Source organism: Lepisma saccharinum, unplaced genomic scaffold, assembly GCF_977018435.1.
Source record: "Lepisma saccharinum unplaced genomic scaffold, izLepSacc3.1 HAP1_SCAFFOLD_317, whole genome shotgun sequence".
Classification (NCBI taxonomy): Eukaryota; Metazoa; Arthropoda; class Insecta; order Zygentoma; family Lepismatidae; genus Lepisma; species Lepisma saccharinum.
This window is the reverse complement of record NW_028143049.1, coordinates 90,067-107,211: the sequence shown is the minus strand read 5'-3', so window position 1 is coordinate 107,211 and position 17,145 is coordinate 90,067. Positions and strand designations below refer to the sequence as shown.

Genomic DNA, 17,145 nt, shown 5'->3' with positions numbered 1-17,145 from the left:
AACTAATTTTTTTGTAATAAGGTAAAAAATGTTGTGTTTCCCTGTGTATAGCACCACGTCATCAAGGCGTATAGGAGGTGTGGGGTTAACACCCCACACTTTCTTGATCCGGTCGTGAGTGGGGGTGATGTGATCAGCATCACGCCCCTGACCACCTTTACCCCCCAGGGTTTCCCCCAGGTACCCATGTTATTCGATGCTGGGTGGGCGCCGGGGCCGCTTCCACAGTTAGAAAAGTTCCCAGATTTGAACCGGCCGGGGATCGAACCCGGGACCTTGAGCATGGTAGTCAGACGCATTACCGACTGAGCCACCACGGCCACCTTTTGTAATAAGTACAACATTAAATGTGAACAAATTAATGTTCCATATTGTACCTTTAGGTGAATGCTAAACACAAAAAAAAATTTATTAATGTTTTCAGAAGACAAAATAGCTGTAACCACCTGATGAAGGTGTACTGTGTCACAACCGTAACCAGGATTTGCCCATTGCTGAAATCTGGTCTATGTCCCTCATTGATTGAATGTTCTGCTAGAACATACTTGATGTTGCTATTATCTGCAATTGCGGGAAAGCATACATTGGGCAGACGGGGAGGACAATAGAACAGCACTGTAAAGAACACCAAAGCAACATCAAGTATTTCCATCCTGAAAAGTCGGGTCTAGCAAAACATTCAATCAATGAGGAACATAGACCAGATTTCAGCAATACAGAAATCATAGCCAAAACTTCAAACTACTGCGACAGCATCATCGAAGAAGCAATAGCCATTCATGAAGAAAAAGATAATCTTAATGGTGACATGGGGCTCGAACTAGAGCCAGCTTGGTTAGGGTTAGTTAATCACCAATTGGTCCGCCATCTTCACCGGGATCCCCCCCATGAACGTATATACACCGGGTTGATGCTCTGAACTGCATTTCAACCCTGAAGATGAAAGTGACGTTAGCTCTCGAAAGTTTGGAATATTTTCCACAACTGACCTGGTCGATAGCCCGAGAAAATCTATCCATCATTCGCCACCAGGAAAGCTTCAAGTCTTACTTCCTATTTGAATCAGTTTGTAAATTCAAATATTTAGGAGTAATGAAAACAATAGTCAAGAGAAAATTAATGCATGTTACTTTTTTATTCATAAACTTTACTTCTCTCTACCAATGGCAAGGAATCTCAGGTTATGATATGCAAATCAATAATTTTGCCCGTAGTTATTGATGGATGTGTAAACATTGTCCCTTTTCCACTGTTAAATTTACATGCATTGACTATTTGTAGTTCTTCATTTTAGTAATATTATTTTACCCTCTTACCCCATATTTTGATAAGTATCAGATCAAAAGAATATCTGTTATCGGTAAATTTTATATCGGTACATAATCGGTATCAGCCAAAATTTCATATCGGCCCATCCATATTAAATTGTATTTAGAGTGGTCTTAATTTTAAATTATGTGCCAAAACAGCCTATGTGTTGACTTAACCTGTAGATGCCAAGGCTGATTTTCTAGGTATTTGCACTAACGCCGAGCGTGTTTCCAGCAGGAAATTTGAAATTCTGCATGCTTCTAAATGAAATTTTGTATTTCCGGAACTAAGAACGTTAGAGGTACAAATGATACCTCATTTTGTTCAGTATACTTTCAACTATAATCCTGATAGAAATAAAATTTTCGTAATCAGTTAGAAGAAGAAAAAAATGGGAAGTAACTATTTTTTTACACAAAATTTGAAATCCATCGGACTGCCACGTAGGTTACATCAGGACATGAATCTATCTAACAACTCTGTCAATTTCACTCAGTGACAAACCGGGTATTCTTGCCACTGTACACTTCTTTTACTCTTGTTGGAGGAGAAAAAAGCCTCAATGCTACAGCTCGCCGCTAGTCACATGCCACAACCTGGGGAACGGGCACAGTGAATGAAAGTTCAAACTCAATAATTTCAATTCGTCCAACTTGCTTTGTTAGTCTGTCATACCCTACGCAGCAACTACCTACGTAAACACGTGACGCAAGGGGCTAAAAATAGCATGACCGACAGAAACAAGGCAAATCATTCAACAATACTTCCTTTATAATCCTACGGTGCAGTTTTGTGAAACAGCAAAGAGCAGTCAGCTGTTTTCCAACCCTTTGTTGGCGACTGGAGGCTTCTGACTTTCTTTCCCCGTCGCCTCCCCTTTCCCCTCCCACTGTCCCCACCCATGCTTTTGTCACCAGGAATTTCGGAAGGTCATACTTCTATTGCCAAAAGTGTGTTTTGAAACACCAAAATTGAGAAAGAAGCGATGTTTTTGAAACTAATTAAAATAAATATTATATATATATATATATATATATATATATATATATATATATATATACACACACACACACACACACACACACACACACACACACACACACACACACACACACACACATATACACAGGGTGTGATTTTAATGGCACCCACGGACCACAGATTCGTATAGAGAACATCAAAACAAACAACTTTTCTCAGTAACATTTTTCTTGTTGGTGCGTCAATTCGACGCTACAGCCGTTCAAAAAGGACCGTTTTGCCACCTGGATGCAGGCAATCCAACACAACATTTGATCGTATCTGTGATGTCATTTCCTGCAGCGAAACTACGCACGGCAGGGTTACAAGGAAAACACAAATTTTGTGAAAATTTACAAACTGCCAACCACATGATTAAGTGTAAAACGAAGCGAGAAACTCGTCCAGTAGACCGAACATCATAGCCTACCAGCCAGAAGATCAGCAGTCATCTCCGGGGAAGGGAGAAGTGAACCAATGATATGAGAATGGTAAAAAAACATTCAAAATGAAGTGTCAATATCGGATTTTGTCTCAGCCTACATATCAAATATCAACAACAATACATTTTATTGGACTTTCGGCTTACGTGGCTGCTTACGCCCAGTTACATGTCAAATATTTGCAAATCTCGTTGCAAGGTTGATATCTAGAGGTTTGTGCCCAGATGCCTTGTGGTACTTTTGTGCTGATAACGGAAGTATCCGAAGTTCACGTTGTTACATTATGTCTAAAACACGTACAACCACAGTAACAATCTAATTATGAATCAGTAGCGAATATACTGTCCTAGTGACAGTTGCAAACTATTACATTACATCTGTATCCGGTGCATAGATAAACACAGTCGTCTGAGAGCTTATATCTAGCTACCCCTTATATCCCTGTTTTTTCAACCATTTTTGTCACTTGCCTCATAATGCCCTGAATATACATTATATTATGTGTTGCTTACCTTTGGAATTTTGAGTTCTTTCATTTTGTCATCTGTTCAGTGTGTCACAGACAACTAGTATCAGAAGGACAAAGTGGATAGACTAAATTGTAGATGCCAACTTGGTAAGTAGATTTGCAAATATTTGACATGTAAGCTGAGACAAAATTCGATATGACAACTTCCACTTGAATTCTGTTTTCTTTGTACCAGTTTTTGTGTCGTTTGTTTACTTCCTGTTAGGTTAAAGAACGTGTTTTCTCGTTTTCTTTTACGGTACATAATGTGGCTGATTGTAGCTATGTCATTTTTCACAGAATATGAGTGTTCCTGACAAACCCTGGAACGCATCGCTTCAGGATGGGATATGACGTCACAAATGCAATCAAATGTGTGTGGTTGCCGGCATTCAGGCGGCAAAATGGGCTTTTTTGAACGACTGTAGCGCCGAAATGATGCACCAACGAGAAAAATGTTACTGAGAAATGTTGTTTGTTTTGATTTGTTATATATATATCTGACATCACCCCCTTGCCAAATAGTAACAATGAAATTATATATAATAATAAATAACTCGTGGCTCTACAGTGTGCAAAGGCCTATCTCTCGACTGCCAGTCGACCTCACACAGTCCTACCTAGAGGTGCGGAGATATTTAACCGGTACTGAGGTGACATGGGGTCAGCATGTCGAACCCCCATCCGTTATAGGAGATATCTATGACCAGGTTACACTACTCACTCGTAGCTCCCCAATTTCCTCACGATGGTGGGTTGCCACCGGTCCTATACACAGGCCGAAAACCCAGACACTGAACCCAGGCAGACTCAAACCCATGCTGTCCTGCAGTCGGAGTCCAAAGTACAGCACCTTAGACCACATGGCCATGGAGGAGGACAACAATGAAATTAAAGTTTACTAATTGTTAATTACATACCTCTAGACTCATGTAGAACTCAAAATGTGTATCTCTGATCATTATCAGTTACAGTATGTTAAAAAAGTAACATACTATGAGAAAAAGGTGCTTGTGACACCGGTGTCACAAGCCGTCCTTAAGGGAAATACCTGCTGTGACACCCGTGTCACGGTCCGTCCTTTAAGGGTTAAACACTACTGAAGTACCCTGCGTTTAAGTTCTAGAATATCAGTGGGAATTCATAAGAAAAATGGCAACAACTCAACCCTAGTTATATGAGGGAGAGTAAATGAAAACCTTCATAAGTACATTTATGCACGTACGGTCACACAAATTGGCTGTATTTTAGCACACACCCATTACTGAGTTAGTGCCATTATATCTCAAGACGATAATCTTTGGGATGCACATGCAGTCACTTATGAGCCACTTGTGAAGTCTTTCCACCCATCTGCCAGAGAATTTAGGTCATTCTCAAACTTCCCCCTCCACTCTTAACTGCAGTGCCCTGCATGCTTAAAGGGAGATTGAATTTTCATCTGCAGGAGAATTCCTATAACTTTTAGGCTTCCAGAGGTCAAGAAACAATGGAGCAAGTGTGTGGAGGAGACACCATCTATAAAATGACAAAAATGGCATTTTCAGGGTGGCTACAAACAAGCAGAAATGAAATTCCCTGACTTTTCCAGGAAAAAATTTACATTTTTCCCTGACAATTACAAACTAAACTAAATCTATGTTTTTGCAAATAAAAATAATAAACTCACACAGATCCGCGTATGGTTTTGTTAAGTACCAATATTATCTTCTATAAAATTGACTTAATTTCTCTATTCTCTATGATTTGAATTCAAACTGCAAAATAGTGAATTTGGAAAATTATTACAATTCACAAGCTAGGGAAGGATTACGGAATTTTGTCATACGCAGTAAGTATAAAATAAAATACTTGATTATTTTTAAAGTTACGACTAAATGAGATAAGAGTGAAGAGTGAATGATTAAGAAATACAATTTGTAATTTATCGGTCTCCTTATACATTCTCGGTATTGTATGTTGATATTTCCACTGACGTTTGGAACCCTCTGCTTGCAAAAACCATGAGTGCAGACTAATTTTTCAATGTATAAAGCTACTTCTCTATTCTCTGTAAAACAAACAGCTTAACTCTTGCATATAATGAAACAATTGAATCAAACAAAATAAAGTGTCATATTTCCTTACATTATCAATGGGATTTCTGCTTCAGTACAGTATATCCAAGTGAAGTACTGTGAAACTGACAACATGCAGTTATACCATTAATGCTGACGAAAAGGGTATGTAGGTATTAGAAATTTAATGCAAGGAATTTATAGAATTGCATTGTATAGGTACCTGATTTAGCTAACCACACATTAAAACAGGAACACTCTAATAATAAAAGCTTCTGAAAGTTCATATACGAGGGGCATCCTGAAAAAAGCTCCAATGGTGCCTATACGCAGCGCTAGTGGTCGGAGAGCGACACACAAACACACACACACACACACACACACACATGCAAGCAGGAAGAAGTGACATGTAGCTGTAATCTGGTACAGTTGCAATGCAGCAGTTTTAGGACAGTTCTAGGTTAAAGCTTGCAGCTCTCATACAGTCTCCCACCGACTGTGATGTAGCCTACATTGCACGCTCAGAATTTGGCACAGAGCCACCAGCCATCGTGTGAGGTGTGCAGACCGGACGTCGTGAGTGATAGTAAGGTCAGACGATGGTGCATACAATTCAAGGAAGGCCAATCGAATGTGCACTACCGCATATAGCTGAGTACACACGGGCCCTTTGCATCACTTCAGGTCAGAGATCTTGGACCACTCCCTGTACAGCCCTGGTCTTGCATGTACCGACTTTCATATCTCTGTTTTACTGAAGAGGTTTCTGACAGGGCAAGGATTTGACAGCTACACTGCGGTAGAGATAGTTCCAGTCTTTGCTGTCAGACACATATACCATGGGCATACAAAATTTAGTGCCATGCTACGACAAATGCCAGAACAACGGTGGTGATTATGCTGAAAATTAGGTTAGGACTCACTGTTACTAATGCAATAAATTACAACTGATATTCTTATTTTATTTATGCCTAATCCGTAGGGACCTTGATTTTTTTTTTTCAAATTGTTGTATTTTTTATTTCTTACTATTCGGTGTTATTTTTCCCAAAAATTCACATTTTCATTATAGCGCATTTTCTGGAAAAAATCTGAAATTATACCTTCATGGTGTTTATAAACTGCTGTTTCAAATTGTAAGTCACATGGCCTACACATCTTCGTGAGAGTTTGATATATTGAAAGTTATTTTGGGAAAGTTATTTTCCATACTCCTTTTTTAATTTTAAGGTAAGGATTTTAGATAATGGAATTTTCCCCGTATATACTGAAGGGTTCACAATGACCATAAGTGGCGACGCACCCAAAAAATTAAAATCAATCAATCTCACGTGACAGATACCGATATAAATATTATGGCACCAAAAATTGGCATTATCTTTTTATGACTTGTTAGTGTTACATTTCCCAAAATTCGAGTTTCTGTTTTAGAACATATATCTGCCAAATATACTGAAACATAATACTCCATTGTGCTTTTAAACTATTATTTTAAATTGTAGGTCACACGGTCTACGTATTTTCGTGACAGTTTGATATGTTGGAACAGATTTTTGAGGAAGTAAAAGTAAAGTGCTCCCCTGCACTTTTCCATGAAGGTGTATAGTAGGGGTGTGGAGTTATGACCCCACACATTCTCGATCACGGCTGAAGGTAGGGATGATGTGATCAACAGCATGCTTCTGGCTACCTTTATCCCTCAAAGTTTCCTCAAGGTACCAGCTTCATATGATGCTGGGTGGGCACCGGAGCAGTTTGAATACGTGGAAAACATCCAGGTTCTCCCCCGCAGAGGATCGACCCCGGGTCTCTCTCATAGTAGTTAGTGCTGCCCACGAGACGAGACTTTGGCCTGTATCATCTCGTGGAAATGCTGTCTCGTCTTGAAAATATTAGTTTGTCTCGGGACACATGATCAATCTCGTCCCGTCTCGTCCCATGGGCAACACTAATAGTAGTCAGATGCCCTAACGACTGAGCTCCTTTTTTAGTTGCTCAACAAATGCTGATGGTGCACACTTAACTTGGTAATTCAAAACATATCTTGTGTGACAAATACGAAGATGTGGCTCCCGTGTGACGGTAGATACGCACTCGATCTCCTGTTAGAATCCTGCCACTTTGCTCTGTGATGCAAATGGTTTTGATAGAAGTTGAAAAAATCGTGGGAAATATATGATTTAATGTGGCTGTCGGAATTATTCCATGTATAGTTTACTCTTGAGTAAAATGTTGGAAAACTTGCATGTTCTATGTACGCAAACATGGCCTAGAAAAGACAAGAATGTTGGGTTTCATGGAATTTTTCGTTGTTTTAGAACATTATTTTTAAAAAAAAATCGCTAAAAACGTAAACCATTTGCATTTTATGCCAAATTCGCATTATTTCGATATTTCGAACAGGCGAAAAATTTGTCCAGACATTACTGCACATTCCTAAACATAACTTCGCAGCAATTAACATTTTTCATGGTTTTGGCGTTTGCGAAAAATCAATGTCCCTACTAATTGGAAACTACTTTCTGGCCACCCCTCGTATAAATCAATAGATGGAAAGTGAACATTTAGCAGGGCTGGCAGAGAAAAGTCAATTCTTGAAGAAAGTGATTTGCTTTTATGATTGAATGATTCGAGTAAATATGATATTAAAATATTTACGTATTTATTATTAGTATCTTATTTCATAATATTGGACATTAACTTCACTCAGTGAGAGATTAATGACCATCTCTCACGAGTTTAAACAGACAGGACAGTGTGTGGCGTTAATTTCATTGCAATACTAGTGTTGCAGTAAATTTGAGGTTGGGAGCATGCACTTGCCAATTTTTATAACGTTCACCAATGCAGATTTAGGTTTCACTGTTTCGTGATAGTATTCAATATATATCCCATTTGGTTGGATTCTTCTTGATATCTAAGAATAATGCAATGCCATTGTAAACGTATGTTAACTTGTGCGAAACCAGTAATACGTCAGGATGATGAAAGAAAACCTTCGTAAGCACTGCTACATTAAATAAGGTGAAGTGAGCCAGAAGAGTAATAAAATGCCAGCAGCATATATATTTGCAGTCTAAAGCTCTTTTTGTTTATGCATTGTTGGATGTTGCAGTCCATGCAATTTCTGTCGCATGTTGTAGTGAGATACTTTGTCGGGTGGCGATATTCGACAAAAGTCGTATGTATCAATGGAACCTATTTGTTTCCATGTTCCTTCAGTTTGCCCATCAAAATACCTTACTACGACGTCCGACAACTATCGAACGGCGCCACCTGCTCTTATCCCCTCCATCTGTTGACAAGTCTCCTTACTACTCCCATAGGGACAAGAAAAAATGATAATTCAATGCATTTTCCACCTAATATTTAAAGGCTTAACCTTTACTCCCCCGATGATAGAATATTGCATCATCAGAGTAAGGTCGTACTTGCCCGATGATACCATATGGTATCATGGTGCTGATTACGAAATGAATGTGCTTTTTGGACCTTCATACTCTTATGTTTGGGTAGAAACTCTTGACAGGTCTGGAGCAAACCTGGGAAATTCATATTGATGACCAATCCCCCTCTCCGCAACATATCCATGCCACATTTCCGAACAGAGTTTCACATTTAGCTCATTATTCAACTTGTATTGCACCCAAGAACATGAAACATGTTACGTTCTCTTGAGAAATGTCCATTCTTTGAAAATAATACTAAAGTTTGCACCCTCTCCCTAAAATAGCGGGGGAAGAAGGGGCAAACTCCAGATTTATGTTTTTTCCATTGAAATTCGGGTGTTCGTGCCCCCAAGCCCCCTTCCTCGGTTCGGCGTTCCGAATTGTACACGGTTGCATGCTCTAATGTTTTAGCTGCAAACCAAAACTTATCCGAAGTAGATTACTCCCATAGTGCCCAAGTTATAACAATTTTCCTCCAAAAATGAAAATTACCTATTTTTCGTAAAACAAAATCACATTTTGGTTTATTATTCAACTTGTATGGCACCCAAGAACATGAAATATGTTTCATTCTCTTGAGAAATATCCATTCTTTGAAAAGAATTCTAAAGTTCGCGGCTTCTCCCCAAAATAGTGGGGGAAGAGGGGACAAACTCCAGATTTTTATGTTTTCTTCCATTGAAATTCAGGGGTTGCACCCCAAACCACCCTTCCTCGGTTCGGTGTTCTGAATTGTACACTGTTGCATGCTCCGATGTTTTAGCTGCAAAACGAAACTTATCCGAAGTAGATTGCTCCCATAGTGCCCGAGTTATAACAATTTGCCTCCAAAGAGTGTTCGAATTTAAAATTCCCGCCGAGAAGCCCGGGCGAGAGAAATTTCTCTCCTCCTGTTATCACTGGTTTCTGGCACAGTGCTTGAGTTGCGCATAAAAGGGGCCTAAAAGTTGATGCCGAAACTTACGAACGAGATTTCCTGTTCCCGTTCAGAGTTCCATAACGATATCTTTAAATAAATAAATTAAAAAAAGTCAATGAAGACGAAATTCCCTGACTTTTTTTGACACCTCAAATTCCCTGACTTTTCCCGGTTTTCCAGGTTTTCCAGGCCTGTCGCCACCCTGCATTTTGAAGCTATTTGATCAGTGTTGCAGCCTTAAGGTCCTTTTGTAAATAATCAAATACCCAATGCAAATTTACGTCCTGTAAAATATATATACAGTCTGTCCTACGAGCTTTGTTAAGGTTTTCATTGACTCTTGTCTCATGTGTAAACTGTAAAGCAAAATGAACCACTGGTGACTTACTTAGCGTAAGCTTTCTCTAATAAGGCACACCAAAAGGCATCTGGAGCAGCTGGGTGGGTAAAAATGAGTTGCCCATTGATTGTGGGGAGGCAGTCATCGATCACCACGTCCACCCACTCGCCAAACCTCCAGAAACAGAAGTGGAAGATTCCGATCTCAAACTCCCTCTCGTCGGAGTCCCAGTCTTGTTCGCGGACGCCAGGGATCACCTGCAACCAACAAAGCGATTTACACAATCAATTTGTATAATTTGGTTATCATGTAATGAAGTCCTAAATCCTGCTGGGAAAACATCTTAGTTTACTCAGCATGATCACAGACTTCAGGAGGTATTTTGACAGTCACCAATCATTTTGTTAGCCAATGGGCTGTCAAGTTGATACTCCACAGTTATCCTAGTACACTAGAAGATTTCTTTTCAATATACACGTCTGCACACCAGAAAATGTTAGTTAAACATCAGTACAGTGGAACCCTGATTTTACATTTTTCCGCATTATACATTCAATCTTGATGGTCCCAACATAGCAATATGTTATAAAATTTTCCTCCATTTTACATTTTCCCACATTTTAAGTTTTTACAGCTTGGTCCCCTGAAAAATGTAAAATCGAGGTTCCAGTGTATATTGTAAAATTGTCACTATCAGGATCATGAATCATACAGGGTGTCCAGGCAAAAAGTATCCAAAAACCACTTTGTATATATTTTCGATCTAAAGCTCAGTTGATGGAATATTTCTTCAAGATTTGTTTGATCAATATCAAAGTCCCTGGTGGTCACAGTAGTCGTGCATGTGTGAAACTGGCATAAAAACATCTAGGAACATGAATAATGAGACTGAATTGTGTGTACAAGTCATACTCTAAAAACCAACATAAGTTGATTAGACAAGCTGGTACTGAACTCAGGTTTGGACATTTGAAAAAAAGGTCATCGAAACAGTTCATCTAATTGTCCCCAATGGTGTAAAACACTTGTTGGGAGCTTGAGTATTGTCTTGACATCTGTCAAGGCATAGAAGGTGCCCAGTTTGAACCTCATTAGCCTTCACAAAAACTTTGTGACTTGCCTTGTATAATAATAAAAATTCAATAAACCTTAAAGCTGCTGAGGTGGTTGGAAACTTTTAGCCTGACACCATGCATAACAATGGTAATTCTGAAGTTGGAGATCAACTGTAAATTATGTGGATGAAATCTTCTCATTTAAATTACAATTGCAACAAATGATTACATATCCTTAAGGCAATGACAAATAGCACCACATTTTGGTTAATTAGATAAGACTGTTTGGTAGATGCTTCTTTATTCATTTCACGTTTCAACACATACTCAATGAGGTGGTTCATAATACAAAATTTTGTAGGATTGAACTGCAATAGCAAAATAATAATGAAGTTGCCTTTGTTACATTGTAACAGTTACATGCTCTCTGGCTGCACCAGTTGTTTCAGGGGAACACATGCTCCCTTTATCATTTATTTTTAGTTTGTTAACCAATGTTATAACTATCTTTAATCAAATTTTCACAAAAAAAATCTGTTATACAATGGATCTTGTCAGTGTTACATTGTAACATAGCAACTTAACTGTGAAACAAGCAGTCTGTTTTTATTATTATTTTAGATTAAGATTTTTATCACTTTTTTTTTATTGTAGATCCCAAATATCATCAGGCAATTCAAAACCATGAGGATATCATGAAAGAAAAGCTTTTCAATATAACAGAAAATTGATTAACACTAAGAATCAAACCAAAATCCAAAATCAAGTTACAAGAAAACTAAAGGAAAAAATAAAGAGGACAAAGATGGAAATCTGTTGAAAAGAAATTACTTTGTATTCCATTACACAAGGAATTCTCACATAAAATTGAAAAAATGTTTAGAAGATTTAATTCAAAATTGTTTTTTAGATAACCAATAAATTTGGTACGTGCATTTAATGAATACAAAATGAGAAAATCTGTACCAGATGTGGAAACCACAGGAATATACAATGTAAGTTGTTCATGTTCAAAAGATTATGTAGGACAAACATCAAGAAAAATGGCAATAAGATGGCACGAACATGATTTGGACATTATAAATTAAACCCAAGAACAGGTTTGTCAGTTCACATCACCCAGGAAAAGTGTATGATTAAAAAGAGTGATGGAGACAGATTTGAATGTCTGGGAATGTCATTGCAGAAAAACAATGGAAGAAATTAAATAATGAGAATGGCAACATAGACCCAACATGGAGTTTCCTTTTTCACAAGTGGGGTAAGCCACCATCTTTAAAATTTAATGTAAGTGAAGACATCAAGAATATTTGTAAAAAAAGAGGATTTTCAATTGCCTCGTGATATTTATAATCTATAATTAAAAAATGTGTTAAAAATCTTCAAATAAAATAATAATAAAAACAGACCGCTTGTTTCACAGTTAAGTTGCTTTGTTACAATGTAACACTGACAAGATCCATTGTATAACATTCTTTTTTGTTAAAATTTTTAACCATAGTTACAACTGTATCTTTAATCAAACTAAAAATAAACGTCTGATGAAGGGAGCGTGTGTTCTCCTGAAACGTCGGAACAAAAAATCTGTTTTTATGCTTGTAACAACTCTGCAATGTAAGCAAGCCATACATAAAAGAAAAATTGATTTTTACATTATGAGAACATCAGCACACAGGCTAGTTTTTGCTCATCATGCAATACAGGTATAAGATCTTTGACTAAAAATTCAGGACAGGCCTCTAAGAAGAAAAGAAAATATGTCAAAAACTTCCTTATTCAAATTTTAAAACTAATACATTCATTCATTACTTAAGGGGGATCTAAAGCCATGCTAAAGCATAGGCCCAACTTTCAATGGATAACTGTACAACTAATATAGATTCGGTAAGGAAGAAATTTTCCAATATAAAAGATTGTTTTATTCACTAGAACCTGTGATCTTTATAATTTTGTTACCATTGAAGGTATATAAGTAAATAACAGAAAATGAAAGGTCTCCCTCATGTTCAAACTTCTGAGCACAGATGGTGCTGAAGTGGTAGTTTTGTCAATACAGGTGCATTTTTTTCTTTTATGACTAGTATGGAAGATTTCGTGGTGAAACAAGGATCACATGCTCTTCCCGCAAGTATCTGAAATACAATGTGAAAAAATGAAAACATTTCGTTCCTTCGGAAAGTAGTGGTTCTAATTAAAATTTTTGAAGCAATACACTCCGAGGTAGAGATTTTAGCAAACACTGTTGCCGAGATTTCACTCCGTGTTTTCTACCGATATGATCAATGCAAGTGCTTCGAAATCGTGAAAGTTAAACCAAGTTACAAAGAGAATAACGAATCCAGTACATGCTGGAGGAAGGGAACATCAGAAAAAACTCAAGGTAAATCTTATATTTAAATGCTTGTTACTCAATCCATCAAAAGCAAAACGTTTGCAATATGCAAGGGTGATGCAGAATGTATGATTTATTTACATGTTGAGGAAATACCTTCCGATATAATTTCGCTGTGAGAATATCGCTTCAACTTGTCTACCTTTCCAACGCAGCACTCATTTTCCCTTACAAACAAAAATAATAACTCTTTTCAATTGTAACATCAGAAGAGAATGTTATTTTAAATTAGGCATAATGCAGATAATTACAGTTTTGTAATTTTTTATAGAGAATGAAATACCTTGATATAAATTATATTCTGGCATTAATCGATATTGCACAATGCTCTACTATCATTCCTGTGAGATTATTTTCATATTTCACTGGTGCTATTCACATGTATGTACATCGGAATTTGTACTACAAATCAGTTCATTATAATTTAGCTTTACCCTTGTACATTGGTTGGAACGATTCGTTTCTGACCTGTTTTCTCCTTTGTTTTTTAAACTTGAGCACAGTTCATAAAGCTCGCAAATGTTAAATGCATTATGTAGGTTAAGCTAAGTTAGGTTGGATTGGAAAAGATTTAATGTGAGATCCCCGAATTTTGTACAAGTTCTGGACAATGTTCTGCTATCTTCTTTCACAGAATCAGGCCAGAAAACTGGTTTCGTAACCTGTATAAAACTCTTCGGTTTTCTCTTTCTTCATAATTTTGAATGCCTTGTAATGGTAGTGCATCATTTCCAATAAGTTCATGCTTTATGTATTTAAAGTGTACAAGTACACCCTAACAGCTAAAAGTGTAAAATCTTAACCGTCTACCAAACAATAGTTTGCATGTTTACTGAGAATTTACAAATTAGTATAGATTAGTAAAGATTATTAGTTCACATATTTTACAAGTGCAAGGCCAATCATTTATTTGTGGGTAAGATAGATTGATTTTCAGAGAAATCATAATTTGTCCTGATTATGTTACGAATATTTGATTCAATAAGCTACTGAAGTCAGAGTCATATTTAACACGCACTGTAAAAATATACCTAAGCCACTGAAGTGAACTTATGCCGTGAATCAAACCTTTAAGAATTCTGTTATAACAGGACCACTTGGATAAACATTATGGGAAGTTTAGATCAATTATATTTACTTCCAATTACACAACATCTAAGTTGTTTTTATTTTATTATTAACTTAACTTGTCTCTGGTTGTAACTATGTAATGTAAATGTGTTGTTTTTTTTTTATCTTTGTTCAGTTCATAGTCTCATACACCATATTAATAATATTTGTATATGTTCCTTTTGCAGATGAACATTTGAGAATCTACGTATTTGACGTGTCTTCTAATACCACCTTGATATTTGTAAAAAGGGCAACAGATTTGACTAACAATGGTAATCCAATACCGTGGAACTTTGTGGATATGCTTCTATGGAATCAACATCGTCTGTGTGGTGCACATTTTGCAGATACATGGTTGAATGGTGATGGTTTACAAGAAATCAAGAGTCCAAAATGTACTCAAGAAATTATATTACAAGACTTCTTAATATCTGGTTGCAAGTAGTTAGCAATTGGGAACAGTATATTCGAGAAACTGAAAATAATGGGGATGGTATAACTTGTTTGTCTTGTCTGTCAAGTTGTAGCACACATTCCTTAAAAAAATTTCTAGTTCCAATTTTTAAGGGTATTTGCCCAAAATCTTAGGATATTCATTGCTTTCTGAATGGGATGATGAATTCAAGACAGCAAGAAGCATACGTATCTATGAGAGAACGACATACTGTTTTGCAGGATGAGAAAGAAGGAGAGTGAAGATACATTGAAACAAATGTTAATTTGAATTTATTTGTATATCCCGAATATATAGTTTTAGTAGTCACTTCATGAATGATTTGAATCTTATTCTAATGGTAATTATTGCCATATTGTATCTTAGAAAACCTCTCACAATTCATATCTGAGTAATGCTGAACTCAGAGATATCAACAGTGTTTGGAAATTTACTTTTCAAAAATAATTCAAAGTTAATGACTTGAAAAATTAATTCAGTTATACAAGGGTCGTTCAAGGTTGACTGGGATTTTCGTACGTAAAAAAATCGATGAATAGCCGGATCATGATGAAACGTGCGGGTGACTTAATGTATTCCTTCGCGAGTAACTACCGCCCGGCATGACGTATTTCGTGCATGCGCAGCAGTTGCAGCGAACATGGCGGCAAGCAGTGTGTCTGTGGAGCAGCGGTGTGTAATCAAATTTCTCGTGAAGGAGAAAGTGAAACCAGCTGAGATTTTCAGACGATTTCAAGCACAGTATAGTGAACAAACTATGTCGCGGACAAGAGTGTACGAATGGTGTGAGCAGTTTCGCAAAGGACGGGAGCTGGTGACAAATGAAGCGCATGGACACATTCACCCGACTGCAGTCACACCAGTGAATATCGCACGTGTTGAGCAAATGATTCTTGAGAACCATGTGGATTTTCTGGACAAAGGGAGCACGATTAATGCCCAGTATTACTCCACATTGTTGAGTGGTGCTGTACGAAAGTCCATTCTCAAGATAAGACAAGGGATGTTGTCTGGAAATGTCATTCTTCTCCATGACAATGCCCGCCCTCACACGGCCAATGTGACAACAACAACTATGGCCGACATGCGCTGGGAAGTTCTGCCCCATCCCCCCTAAAGTCTGGATTTAGCCCCCAGTGATTATCATTTGTTTGCACCCCTTTAAAGACCATCTGGGAGGGAAGAAATTCATGACAGACGAAGCACTGCGGAGCGATGTCCTCCAGTGGCTACGACAACAACCAAGTTCTTTCTACGCCAAAGGAATTCGGGAGCTGCCAGAACGATGGCAATGGTGCCTCAGCACGCACGGAGAATACTTTGAAAAACTGACATAGTTTGGTGTTTCTTCTGCCACCTATTTCCTCTGCAGAAATAAAAGTCCCGGTCAAACTTGAACGACCCTTGTAATTATCCTACTGTTGCTTTAAAAAGTATCTAATTTAGTTACAATTACAATTATTTTATTCTACATTAGTTATATCTCGTAAGGCATGGTTCAAAACATGAAATGCAAGTGCGCTATTCATTTCATTACAGATGACCGACCACCAACAACTTAGCATTAAGTTTCATATATAATTATAACTACTGGTCTCCAAGTTGGAGTGGTTAGCACAGCACGTTACGGTGCTAGGAGTCTCTGGTTCGAATCCCGGCATGGGTATTTTTTGTATGTGATCCTTCATAAGTTTCATCATATTATCACTCATTCTCATCTTTGCGATTAGACAAAAATGGCAGAAAAGCGTAGTAAAATAAACTAAATCAATCAACCACATAATTATAACTAAGTTAATATATATTATGTAAATACAGAGGCAATAAAATCCACATCTTTTACTTAAAGATGAAAAAATAATATGTTATTGTATTTTTGTTGTGATGTGAAACTTACATTGAAAGAGGAACATAAATTGAGAGTATTTTAAAATAAGATCCTTAGGAAAATATTTGGACCTAAAAGGGATGAGGAGACAGGTGAGTGGAGAAGGTTACATAATTTAGAACTACATAACTTGTATTCATGTCCAGATATTATTAGAATAATTAAATCAAGAAGACTTAGGTGGGCAGGCCATGTG

The 17,145-nt window shown here is 37.4% G+C and overlaps 1 protein-coding gene across 1 annotated transcript in view; it reads right to left on the bottom strand.

Annotated features, from left to right (window-relative positions):
* The window catches only part of LOC145982678 (calpain-5-like), a 150,989-nt gene that overhangs the window by 102,580 nt on the left and 31,264 nt on the right, over positions 1–17,145 (bottom strand). The window contains exon 4 of the mRNA XM_083116048.1: positions 10,096–10,304. Coding sequence (XP_082972174.1) covers positions 10,096–10,304 — 209 coding nt within the window. The remainder of the gene's footprint in view (positions 1–10,095; positions 10,305–17,145) is intronic.